Source organism: Mus musculus, chromosome 11 (assembly GCF_000001635.26).
Source record: "Mus musculus strain C57BL/6J chromosome 11, GRCm38.p6 C57BL/6J".
Lineage (NCBI taxonomy): Eukaryota > Metazoa > Chordata > Mammalia > Rodentia > Muridae > Mus > Mus musculus.
In genome coordinates, this window is record NC_000077.6 from 69618681 (window position 1) to 69631765 (window position 13085).

General features: G+C 44.4%; 1 protein-coding gene and 1 pseudogene across 5 annotated transcripts; one reads left to right on the forward strand and one right to left on the reverse strand.

The window, feature by feature from the left end:
* The first annotated feature begins 3315 nt into the window (after positions 1–3315).
* On the forward strand, positions 3316–5352 carry Sat2 (spermidine/spermine N1-acetyl transferase 2). Of its 5 annotated transcripts, NM_001356468.1 has the most exons (7): positions 3372–3435; positions 3576–3652; positions 3813–3864; positions 4027–4110; positions 4180–4281; positions 4432–4472; positions 4811–5198. In NM_001356468.1, the coding sequence occupies exons 2-7, from the start codon at positions 3587–3589 to the stop codon at positions 4976–4978; spliced, it is 513 nt and encodes a 170-aa protein (NP_001343397.1). In that variant the 5' UTR covers positions 3372–3435; positions 3576–3586; the 3' UTR covers positions 4979–5198. The 5 variants fall into 5 exon arrangements, with proteins under 5 accessions (XP_006534174.1, XP_006534173.1, NP_001343397.1 ...); XM_006534111.3 differs by having other exon boundaries at positions 3316–3435; positions 4027–4281; positions 4811–5352; NM_026991.3 differs by having other exon boundaries at positions 3372–3652.
* A 6870-nt stretch (positions 5353–12222) lies between these two features.
* Positions 12223–12715, reverse strand: Gm12308 (annotated as a pseudogene).
* Between the last annotated feature and the right edge of the window lie 370 nt (positions 12716–13085).

The following is a 13085-nucleotide window of genomic DNA, read 5'->3' on the forward strand; positions in this document are numbered from 1 at the left end:
ACAAAGGCACATTACACACATGCATACACACACACACACATTTGTGGTTTTTTTTTTTCTTTTTTTTAAGGAAGGGTAAAAATAATGAAAAAGGAACAACTATTTCTAGCTGGGCATGGTTGTACACTGGTTTAATCCCATCACTTGGGAGGCAGAGGCAGGTGGATCTCTGTGAGTCAGCCTCGTCCATATTAGGAGTTCCAGGCCAGCAATAATTCATTTTAAACTGTGTGTCTACGTCTACGGGATGAGGCCAGAAGAGAGGCTGGTTCCTCTGGAGCTGGAGTTTGTGAGCTTCGTTTGTGAGCCTCTCGGTCTGTGTGCTAAGAACCAAAGTCACTTTCATTCTCCTTTACTCTCAGCACTTGAGGCAGAGAGAGCTCGGTGGGTTAGAGGCCGGCCAGCGCTACGTAGTCATTTCTAGGCAAATGAAGACTACATAGCCTCAAAAAAAAAAAACAAAAAAACAAAAAAAAAAAAAATGGTGAGACGGCTCAGTGGCAAAGGACACAGGCTGCTCTTACAGAGGACTTGGGGTTCAGTTCACATTATTCCTGTGATCGCTTATAACTCTAGTTCCAAGGAATCCAGCACCTTTTTTTTTTTTTTTTTTTTTTTGGCCTCTGTAGGTACCAGGTATGTAAGTGGTTCACAGATACATATGCAAACACCCATGCACATAAAATAAAATTTAAAAAGTTATAATTATATATTTAAAAAGGAAGTTATGCTGGGCATAGTGGCACTGGCATTTAATCCCAGCACTTAGGAGGCAGAAGCAGACACATCTCTGTGAGTTTGAGGTCAGCCTGGTCTATATAGGACAACCAAAGATACATAGTAAGACCCTGCCTTGAAAAAAAAAAGTTATAAAAGGAATCTAACACCCAACTCAGGTTGTCTGGAAGAGCAATGATTGCTTTCTTCTTTTATTTATTTATTTATTTATTTATTTATTTATTTATTTATTATATGTAAGTACACTGTAGCTGTCTTCAGACACTCCAGAAGAGGGCATCAGATCTTGTTACAGATGGCTGTGAGCCACCATGTGGTTGCTGGGATTTGAACTCTGGACCTTCGGAAGAACAGTTGAGTGCTCTTACCCACTGAGCCATCTCACCAGCCCCTGACTGCTTTCTTCTAACCACTGAACCATTTCTTAAGCCTAGAAATACACACATTAAAAAAAAAAAAAAGCATGGAGCTGGAGAGAGGGCTCAGTGGTTAAGAGCACTAGCTGCTCTTGCAGAGAACCCAGGTTCAATTCTCAGCTCACAACTGTCTATAACTCCACTTCCTGGGGACCCAACACCCACACACAGACAGATATGCAGGCAAAACACCAATACATATGTAAGATAGATAGATAGATGGATGGATGGATGGATGGATAGGTAGGTAGGTAGGTAGATAGATAGATAGATAGATAGATAGATAGATAGATAGATAGATAGATAGATAAAAATATAAAAGGCAGTTGGAGAGATGATTTAGAGAGGTGGCTCAGTAGTTGAGAGTGCTGGCTGCTCTTGCAGAGGACTTGGGATCAATTTCCGGAACCCACATAGCAACCCACAAGTACAGTTCTAGGGAATGGACATCCTCTCCTATCCCCTGAGGGATCCTGAGACAAACGTGGTGGACATATATACAGTGCAGGCACAAACACTCCATACCCACACACACAAAAACAAACAAACAAACAAACAAAAACAGATGTAGCGGGGTAGAGGTGGGGGGAGGGAATGTAATCAAAGCTACTGAGGCTCAGATCCAGAGTTCAAGACTTGGTTGGGGAAAGAACTCCAGAGTAGAGAGCTTGCTGTGCAAACAGGAAGCTGTAAGTTTGGATGGCCCACACCTACAATCCACCTGGACTGAGTGGCACACACCTTTGACCCTAGCGCTGGGGAAGATGGAGCAGTAGAGGGTACAGAGGCCAGCCTGCCTAGCAGGATTGACTGCTGAGCTCCAGGCTTCTTGGTGGAAGGCCTCTCTCTCTCTTTCTCTCTCTCTCTCTCTCTCTCTCTCTCTCTCTTTCTCAGAGTAACTGAAGAAGAGATTCAACCTAGACTTCTTGCTCCCCGAGAATTCGCATGCACCAGCAAGCACAACTGCACAGACAGCACACTCACTCACTGAAAATAAAATAAGAACTCAAGGCTGAGTGGGCGTGGTGCTCACACCGACAACCCAAACACTTGACACTGGAGAAGTTGTAAGAGATAAGAGGCTGCTTTGAGTTTGAGGAGAGCCTCAGCTGTATCATGAGTTTCAGGCCAGCATGGGTGTTAGAGTGAGACTCTTTGTCTCAAAAAAACAAAAACAAAAACAAAGCAAAAAAAGAGGTGGACACGGTGGCACAAGATTGTAGCCCCAGTTGCTACTGGAGAACAAAGGGGTATTGAGCCCAGAACATCAAAGGTTTGAGGCTAAGTCAGATATAGTGATATACATAATCCCAGCACTGGGGAGGTAGAGGCAGGAAAATCAGTAGTTCTAGATCATCCTTGGCTACACAGCAAATTTGAGCCTAGCCTGGGCTACATATCCAGGAAAATCTTCCACTCCCTGAAAACCCTATCAGGCCTGGCTTGGTGGCGCACGCCTTTAATCCTAGCACTTGGGAGGCAGAGGCAGGTGGATTTCTGAGTTCGAGGCCAGCCTCTCAAAAACAAAAAACAAACAAACAAAAAAACCACAAAACAACAACAACAACAACAAACCCTATCAGATATAAAGGAGAAAAAAGAATAAGGGACCTGCTGTTACTGTTAATTACAGGGATTTGTTAACAGAACCTAATGAGGAAACGTCAAAACACAACTGTCCCTTTGAGGACACCATTATGAGCCACAAAACAGCTATAGGAATCAAGTGTAGGGCTTTTTTCAGCATGTCCTGAGTACTGGATTTAATGCCTAGAACCAAAGAAGGGAAGGAGGAAAAGCTGCCAGAGGCATAGCACAGGGCTTCCACTACCAAAGACAGCTACAGGAACCGGTCGGGGGTCTTGGGCTCCCTCAGGGTCGGGGATGCCCCAGTGATTAGACGGCTAAGAGTGAAAACTAAAGCAGCTAACTGGAGTGTACTCTAACTAAAGCAGGGTAGGGGAGGACTTTTAAGCTTGAGGTATGTACGACACAGACTGGATAGCCAAGGCTACACAGAGAAACCCTGTCTCGAAAAACCAAAATAAATAAATAAAATACAAAATACAAAAAATAAACAAACAAACAGGAAGCTTAAGTAGTCCGGCGCAGAGTCCAGTCACTGGACAGCGAGGCGAGGCGGGACCAGGGGGTGGGGGTGGGGAAATGGTCGTAAGCAGCAAGCTGATTGGCTGCAGGGAGGCCCGGAGGGGGCTCAGAATTTAAGGCCTTTTCTGGCAGAAGAGACCACCAGGCCGGCTAATCCTCCCAGCTGAGACCGGTTGGTGCCAGAATCTTGTCTAGAAGCTTCTAGCATTTCTTCTGCCCCTCGCTCCCAGCACTTTGAGACCTGAGCTTTGAGACCAGACCTCCGCGGTTCTGCAAACGTGGGAGTTGTCTGTGATCTTTGATTTTTGACAGTGAGGCTCGGAATGGCTTCCACGCGAATCCGAGAGGCCAGGGAGAGCGATTGTGGAGACATTATGAGGATGATCCGGGTAAAGACTGCGGTTTGGAAAAACAGTGCGGGGTGGGGGTGGGGGGCTGGGAGCAGTTTGGCTGGAGTTGGGGAGTCAGAAATGAGGGTGCACCTTTGGACCCTGTTCTCAGAGATCAGGACCTTCCTGCCTTAATGTTGTTTTGGTACCCCTGTTATAGGAACTGGCAGAGTTCGAGAAACTGTCCCATCAGGTGAAGATCAGTGAAGAAGGTGGGTGAGGCTGTGCACCTGGGTCCTGATTGAGATGGGGGGCGGGTGATGGGGTGGAAGGATGGAGTCCTAAGATCGTAACTACTGGACTGGGCTTTACTCCAAGTTCCGGTTTTTCCCGGCCCATCTCTGCCTTTTTTGTCATACCTCCAATCTTTATAGCTCTGCGAGCAGATGGCTTTGGAGAGAACCCTTTCTTTCACTGTTTGGTGGCAGAGATTATCCCAGCACCTGGGGAGTCACAAGGTAAGGAAGCCTGCAGTTATCCTCCGTGTTTTTCCTCCCAAAAGCCTCACTCTTCTCTCTCATTTTCAGGGTCCCTTGTGGTGGGCTATGGGCTGTACTACTTCATCTATAGCACATGGACCGGACGAAACGTTTATCTGGAAGACATCTATGTGATGCCGCAATATCGGGGTACTGGCTGGGGCTAAGGATGGACAGAATGCCCACAGACCCAATGAACAGTCCTCAGACCTATCCCATTACCCCAACCTCAGATTATAGTTTCCTTTGATACCCTTTCAACTCAAATAATAGTCCTTCCTGTCCCTTTCTCCACTATAGGTCAAGGGATTGGTACCAAAATAATCAAAAAGGTGGCTGAGGTGAGCAAAGGGGTGGGGCTTACAAACTAGTTACCGCCCCCAAACGAAAGCCAGCCAGTCAGCCAAACCATCAATCAATCAATCAATCAATCAGTCACGTAAGTGGGAGTGTCGAGGTTGAATGAGGGGGATGAGAAAGATTTTTCTTTTTATTGTTTGTTGTTCAAGACAGGGTTTCTCTGTGTAGTCCTGATTGTCCTAGAACTTGCTCTGTAGACCAGGCTGGCCTCCAACTCAGAGGTCTGCCTGCCTCTGCAGGAATTAAAGGTGCTGGGATTAAAGGTGTGTGCCAGCCATTAGTTTTTGAGCCCTGTGCAGTAAGCGTATGTCTTCTACAGGTTGCCCTGAATAAGGGTTGCTCCCAGTTCCGCCTGGCAGTTCTGGATTGGAACAAGAAGGCCGTGAACTTGTACAAATTTCTAGGGGCTCAAGATCTGACTGAATCGGAAGGCTGGCTCTCCTTTCGATTTGAAGGCGAGGCAATGAGGGAGTTGGCAGGACGCTGACTTACGCCCTCTCTCTCCTGCCTCTTCTTTGGGATCACCATATCAAGTTTTCCTAAGACCATAACCATAGGCACTGACCCAGACAGACGCTCGCTCACCCAGAGGCCTCCCAGGGTGCAGACTCCTGAAGTACAGAAAGAGTGGAAGAGGGAGAAGCCTTATTAGGAACCACAAATAAAATACTTGCTTTGCCCTCATGGGTAGAGGATGTGATGCTGCAGCCATTTTGAAGCCCTTCTATTTGAACATTGTTCTGATGAGGGCTGGGACAGCCAAAGAGGCAGGGGTCATGGAGGCCTCAAGGACTCTGGGCACCCTAGTCTTGCCTCTAGCCTGTTAGAAAAAAAAAAAAAAAAAAAAAAAGAACAAGAGGGAATAAGCAATGGTATATCAAGCTTGTCATTCATCTTTGGAACCCAAAGATATTTTAGGACTAATGCGATAAAGGCCGCAGACTGTGCGCTGCCGTCAGCATTTCAAGGGACACTGGGAAGGAGCAATTGCCTCCCCTTGACTAATCAACCTCTACTAGGTAGGTATGATGCATGGTACTGGGGAGCCGGGAGTATAAAAACCTCCAGCTCAGGGGTTTGGGGGCCCACCAGGGAAAGTGAGACTTGTTTCATTAAAAAAAAAAATTAAAAAAAAACAAAACAAATCTTTAAAACACTGGGAATGAAGCTCAGGACCTCTGGAGGAGCAGTCTGCTTTTAACCACTGAGCCATCTTTCCAGTTCCCTCTTTCTTTCTTTTTTTTTGTTTGTTTGTTTGGTTGGTTGGTTTTGTTTGTTTGTTTGTTTTTTGGTTTTTTCGAGACAGGGTTTCTCTGTGTAGCCCTGACTGTTCTGGAACTCACTCTGAGGACCAGGCTGGCCTGGAACTCAGAAATCCGCCTGCTAGGCTGGTGAGATGGCTCAGTGGGTAAGAGCACCTGACTGCTCTTCCAAAGGTCCAGAGTTCAAATCCCAGCAACCACATGGTGGCTCACAACCATCCATAACAAGATCTGACTCCCTCTTCTGGTGTGTCTGAAGACAGCTACAGTGTACTTACATAAAATAATAAATAAATCTTTTAAAAAAAAATCCGCCTGCCTCTGCCTCCCAAGTGCTGGGATTAAAGGTGTGTACCACCACTGCCCAGCCCTTTTTTTTTTTTTTAGACAGGATCTATCTACACTATGTAGCTCTGGCTGGTCTGGAACTCCTTATGTAGACCACCAGACTGGCTTAGAACTCACAGATTTACCTCTTCTGCCTTGAGAGTGTGGGATTAAAAGTGTGTGCCATCACTACAGTCCTCTTTTGTCTTGTTGTTTTGAAGCCCACCCTGACCTCCCACTCCTGGTGTGTAGCCAAGAACAACCTTGGCCTTTCCATGCTCTGCAGGAGATAGCAGGTGTTCCCACCTTGCCCATTTCATGGAGGTGTTAGGGATGGGACAGAGGACATTCAACCTAACAACTGAGATACGCGTCCCCAGCCCTTGTTTCCTTTTTTTTTTTTTTTGGTTTTTCGAGACAGGGTTTCTCTGTGTACCCCTGGCTGTCCTGGAACTCACTCTGTAGACCAGGCTGGCCTTGAACTCAGAAATCTGCCTGCCTCTGCCTCCCAAGTGCTGGAGTTAAAGGCATGCACCACCACCCCTGGTTCCTTGTTTCCTTTTTATTTTTAAAAATTTTTAAAAAGATTTATTTATTATTATATCTAAGTACACTGTAGCTGTCTTCAGATGCACCAGAAGAGGGTGTCAGATCTCATTACGGATGGTTGTGAGCCACCATGTGTTTGCTGGAATTTGAACTCAGGACCTTCAGAAGAGCAGTCGGTGCTCTTAACCACTGAGCCATCTCTCCAGCCCCCTATTTTTTAAATTCTAAAAATAATTTATTTTGCTTTTATGTGCATTGGTATTTTACCTGCATGTATGTCTGTGTGAGGGTGTCAGATCTTGGAGGTAGAGATGGTTGTGAGCTGCAATGTGGGTGCTAGGAATTGAACTTTGATCCTCTGGAAGAGCAGTTAGTGCTCTTAACTGCTGAGCCATCTCTCCAGCCCTCTTTTTATTTTATTTTATTTTATTTTATTTTATTTTATTTTATTTATTTTTTAACATCCATCCATTTTGTGTGTTGAGACACAAGGATGCCATGGCTAGTTCTACTGGTGCATAGGCACTGCATGCTCATGGTGCACAGACATACACACTAGCAAAACACCCAGACACATAGTAAAGAATACATTCATTTGTTGTTTTATGTGAGTACACTGTTGCTGTTTTTAGACACACTAGAAGAGGGCATCAGATACCATTACAGATGGGGGTGGGTAGGTGGGGGAAGAGAAAAAAGAGGAAGAAAAAAGAAAGGACAATGCGGGCTGGTGAGATGGCTCAGTGGGTAAGAGCACCCGACTACTCTTCCGAAGGTCCAGAGTTCAAATCCCAGCAACCACATGGTGGCTCATAACCATCCCTAACGAAATCTGACTCCCTCTTCTGGAGTGTCTGAAGACAGCTACAGTGTACTTACATATAATCAATAAATAAATCTTTAAAAAAAAAAAAAAGGACAATGCACTGAGGGGCTAGAAAGATGGCTCAAAGGTCTTGAGTTCAATTCCCAGTACCCACATGTCAGCTCAGTAGTGTATATCATGGGATTTGATGCTCCTTTCTGGTGTGTAGGCATGAATGCAGACAAAGGGTTATATTCATAAAATACACAATAAATAAATCCTCATCAAAAACAAACAAAGCAAAAACTGTTGGGGCTAGGAAGAGCACCTGCCTAGTCATTGGTAAGCCCTGGGTTTGATTTCAATGTAAAGGGCTGGGAAATGGCTCAGTGGCTAAAAGCAGTTTGTGCTTCTCTAGGGGATCAGGTTTTGATTCCCTACATCTACCTGGCCACAGGACCACACATGGTATACATGCATATATTCAGGCAAAACACCCATTAAGTTAAACAAATACATTAAAAATAATTTAAGCAGCCGGGCAGTGGTGGCACATGCCTTTAATCCCAGCGCTTGGGAGGTAGCGGCAGGTGGATTTCTGAGTTTGAGGTCAGCCTGGTCTACAGAGTGAGTTCCAGGACAGCCAGGGCTACACAGAGAAACCCTGTCTCCAAACAAACAAACAACCCCAAAACACATGTTTACATTTTTGAAAGACCATTAAATCATACCTTCTCAATTCCAGAATTTTGTAGCAGATAGACTCCTCTGGATTCAATACTCAATATTTATTTTATAAATATTTATTTACTTAATGTATAAGTGCTCCTTCTGCATGGACCCCGTCAGACCCCATTACAGATGCTGTGGGAGAGCAGTCAGGGCTCTTAACCACCGAGCCATCTCTCCAGCCCTTTCTGATTAATTTTAAAAATACAACTCAGCCAAGAGAACATTCACTTCTGGCTCTATTAAACAAGAGGCAAATCCAGTTTTTCTGTACTTTTAATCACCTTCATCAACAGAATACTGTTGTGACCTTAACAATTATAGAAGGGAGCCCAGCAGTGGTGGTGCATACCTTTAATCCCAACACTTGGGAGGCAAAGGCAGGTGGATCGGTTTTTTTTTTTTTAAAGATTAATTTATTTATTATATGTAAATACACTGTAGCTGTCTTCGGAGGGCGTCAGATCTCATTATGGATGGTTGCTCGCTTCCGCCCTGTTTGCTCTGGCCCAGAGATTTATTTATTTATTATATATACGTATATACGTGTATATATATAGCTGTCTTCAGAGAATCCAGAAGAGGGCGTCAGATCTCATTATAGATGGTTGTGAGCCACCATGTGGTTGCTGGGATTTGAACTCAGGACCTCTGGAAGAGCAGACAGTGCACTTAACCTCTGAGCCATCTCTCCAGCCCAAGGTGCATCTTTGAGTTCGAGGCCAGCCTGGTCTACAGAGTGAGTTCCAGGACAGAGAGAAACCCTGTTTGGAAAAACTAAGAAAAAAAAAAACAAGACAAAACAAAACAAAACGTAATTATAGGAGGGCCTAAGAAGATGGTTCAAGGACTGGAGAGATGGCTCAGCGGTTAAAAGAGCACTGACTGCTTTTCCAGAGGTCCTGAGTTCAATTCCCAGCCACCACATGGTGGCTCACCACCACCTGCAATGGGATCCAATGCCCTCTTCTGGCATGTCTAAGAGACAGTGTACTCATATATAAACAAACAAACAAACAAATAGTAGAAGAAGGAGGAGGAGGAGGAGGAGGTTCAATCAGTAAATCCTTGCCTGGGAAGTATGAGGACCTACATTTGAACCTTTATCACTTACATAAGAGACTGGTACTGCAGTGTGCACGGGAATCTCAGTGCTGGGGAGGAAGAGACAGGAGTGGGTGAGATCCGGGTTCACTGAGAGGCCCTATCTCAAAAAAACCATGGTAGTACCAAGGGTGGTCAAGCAGGCCTCTGATTCAGGCACTCCAGAAGTAGAGGCCAGTGGATCTCTGTGAGTTCCAGGATAGCTAGGGCTATGTAGAGAGACCATGACTCAAAAAGAAGAGAAAACAAAACCAACCAAATACATAAATAAGATGGTGCGGCTCTGAGATGATTCTGTCTGAGGGTCTGAACTACATCTCCAGAATCTCGCTAGTCGTGCGATGGTGCGTGTGCCCTCAACAAATGAATATAACAAAACTTAAAAAGAAATGAAAATTGGTTGAGGGGGCCCTTGACCTCTAACCTCTGACCTCTAACCTCTGTTCCCTTGCAAGTACATGAATGGCCACATCCTTACATGCATGCACAGCTAACATTAATGGGAAATCATCGAACCCAACTGTTCTTGCACCATCTGCCTGTAGAGGGCGCACATCCCACAGGTTGTGGGCTCAGTGTCCACAATTGCCCATTTCATTGAGTTCAGCTGCCAGAGTCAAGTCCCAGGTTGTTCTAGCAATGCCTCTGACCAGCCAGTTATAAATCAGGTTAGCACAGCCGCTCTTCGGATCCAATGAATCTGCTAGGATGGCCCACACAATTAGCAAACAAGGTTACAGTTTATTATTAAAGATGTTACTGCCCAGGTTACAGATAAAGATGTATTTTGGGTAAGGAATAGGAGCACTAAGTTGGGGCGTCCTTGCCCCATATTCAGCTTTCTGGAAGTTCTCAAGCCTGTTTTAAATTTTTGTTTTAATTAGCATATTAAATACATGTGCCCATAATATACCTGTCCACAGCCTTCACCCATTTCTTTCCCCCACTGGTGCTCTTCTCAGAGTCTTGCTTTCATTTTCGTGCCCTATATATGAGCATATATGTATATATGCTGTTGAATCTCGATTCTCTGAGGAAATTAATTCAGTGTTATATTTCAGTCCATTACCTTCTTCCTCTTCCCTAATAACCTGCTTCCACTTTCATTATGTGTATACATACATATTTAAACACAAGTTCTGTGAGAGAAAATATGTAATGTTTGTCTTTCCATGATCGAACCTAGGGTCTTACATCTGCCATGGCATGTGTACTACTACTTAGCTAGACACACACACCTCTTTTAGTTTTGAGTTAGGGTCTCATTAAGTTGCACAGACTGGCCTCGATTCTACTCTATAATTCAGAATCCAAAGAGTTGTTTTCCCACACATATACATCAGGTACACATTACATGCACACTAATAACAACAACAACAATAATAAATATAGGCAATCTGCCCTCTGACAGAGCATATTATTTCTACTTATTTAGTATGTTTGTAGTCTTGTTACGTCTCTCAGGCTGGCTTGAAACTTGCAATTCTTTTTCCTCTGACTCTCAAATGTTAGAATTACAGAAGACAACTACTGTGCTTAATAGGACATTTTCTTTTCTTTTTCTTTCTTTTTTTTGGGGGGGGTTTTTCGAGACAGGGTTTCTCTATATAGTCCTGGCTGTCTTGGAACTCACTTTGTAGACCAGTCTGGCCTCGAACTCAGAAATCCACCTGCCTCTGCCTCCCGAGTGCTGGGATCAAAGGCGTGCGCCATCACATCCGGCCCGTGTTTTGCAAGACAGGGTTTTTCTAGTTAGTCCTGGATGTCCTGGAACTCACTTTGTAGACTAGGCTATCCTCAAACCTGCCTCTGCCTCCCAACTGCTGGGCCCAAAGTCGTGCAACCACCACTACCTGGCTTAATAGGACATATTAAAAAACACACATTTATTTTTGTAAGTGTGTAGAGTTCATTTTGCCCCTGCACAGAACATTGTGGATGTTATGCCAACTCCTAATAGTTAGGCTTTTTGTTGTTGTTGTTGTTGTTACGGTTTATTTATTTAATGTGAGTGCTCTATCTGCATGTACACCTGTAGGCCAGAAGAGGGCACCAGATCACACTATAGATGGTTATGAGCTACCATGTAGTTGTCAGAAATTGAACTCAGGACCTCTGGAAATACAGGAATTACCTCTTAACTGCTAAGCAATCCAACCCTGGCTTTTTTCTCTTTAATTTTATGCACATGAGTGTTTTACCTGCATGTAGGTATGTGCAGCACATGTGTGCTGGATGCCCACAGAGGCCAGAAGGGATGTGATGTCTCCTAGAACTGAATTCTAGATGGTTACCTTTGACTATTTTGTATTTATTTTCTGTGGCCACATATACATGATCGTGGACCAGAGAGAAATGTGTGGGAATTACCTTTTAACTTTCCACCATATGGGGCCTAGAGATTGAACTCAGGTTGTCAGCCTTGACGGTGACTACCTCTGGCTACTGAGACATCTCCCAGGTTTTAAAAACAATTCTTTTGTTGTTGTTTTTGAGCCACTATCACTATGTATCCATGGCTGTTCTGAAGCTCACAAGTAGACCAGCATGGTCGTAAACTCACAAAGGTCCACCAGCCTCTGCCTACTGCTAATGAAAGATCTTAACAGAAATATTTTTTATTATTTATTTAGGCAGAGTCTTTCTATATAGTCCTGGTTGTCTTGTAACTCACTGTGTAGACCAAGCTGAAACTCAGCAGAGATCTGCCTGTCTCTGCCTCTCAAGTGCTGGGATCAAAAGCATGTGCCACCATGCCAGGAAACTTTAAAAATAATTTAAACAGCATTACGTGTCAGGCCTGTGGTATCTGACTTTAATCCTAGTACTGGGAAGGCAGAGCAGGTGAGGGGTCTTTGTGAGTTTGTGGCCAGCTTGGCCTACATATTGAGTTCCAGGCCAGCCAGAGTTTTCTTTTTTTTTCCTTTTTTTTCCTCCACAATCCACGAAGGCTTTTTATTTATGCTTTACATTTAAAAAAATAACCCCAGGATTTTTCCCTCCTGTACGTTTTCGTCTCCCTTCTCCATGGTCCATGATGCCAGCCGAGGTTGTCAGCACAATGAAACCAAATTGCTGCGATGGGAGCAGATCGTTCTGCAATTTATTTCTCAAGGTCTTTGAATCGAACATCAAATCTAGGGCTTATAACTCCACGCTTGTTCAACCTTCCTGTGAGGTTCACAACGATCTTCCCAGCTCTGTGATCATCAATGACCTCGAATTCACTAGTGTAGCCGTGCTTCACCATCGAAGAACCGAACAATGACTTTACAACACAGCCTGATGAGGACCTGGTGTTTGCCTCTCTTCTCAGTGTTGTGGAAGCTCTTGAAAGCCTCTGCCAGAACATTCATTCGCACCATGGTGGCGGCAAGGGAATATGGCAGAAAGGGCCAGAGTTTTCAAAACACCTCAAGACACAAAATAAAACCTCGGGTCTGGGTCTTTTTTTTTTTTTTCAGCATCAAAATTTTAATTCATGTGAATTGTTTAAAATGAGAATCTATTACCAGTGTCAAATGAACGTGGAAGAGGAAGGCAGGGCTGGGGGAGGAGGAGGAATCTCCCTTTCTTGGTCACAGAGCTCTGGTTCATCCCACTGTGGATTTGATAATCTCCCAGAGACACGTGGTCCTTCAAACTCCTGTACCATTGGGCCGCTATCAAGTTCTTCAAGTTTCTGATGGTGTCATCTGTGTTGCATTTAACCCTGACTTCCTTTCCAAGAAGGTTGTTGTTAGCAGCCTCAATCATTGTGGTGGCAGCTTAAATCTTGACGACACAACCTGTAGTTTGAACACTGATCCTATTTTATT

Excerpts from the sequence above, each read along its gene's own strand:
- Sat2 (XM_006534111.3), top strand. The coding sequence starts at position 3,587 with ATGGCTTCCACGCGAATCCGAGAGGCCAGGGAGAGCGATTGTGGAGAC. Across the intron at positions 3,865-4,026 it reads GGTGAAGATCAGTGAAGAAG|CTCTGCGAGCAGATGGCTTT; the intron begins GTGGGTGAGGCT and ends CAATCTTTATAG. Across the intron at positions 4,473-4,810 it reads TAATCAAAAAGGTGGCTGAG|GTTGCCCTGAATAAGGGTTG; the intron begins GTGAGCAAAGGG and ends TGTCTTCTACAG.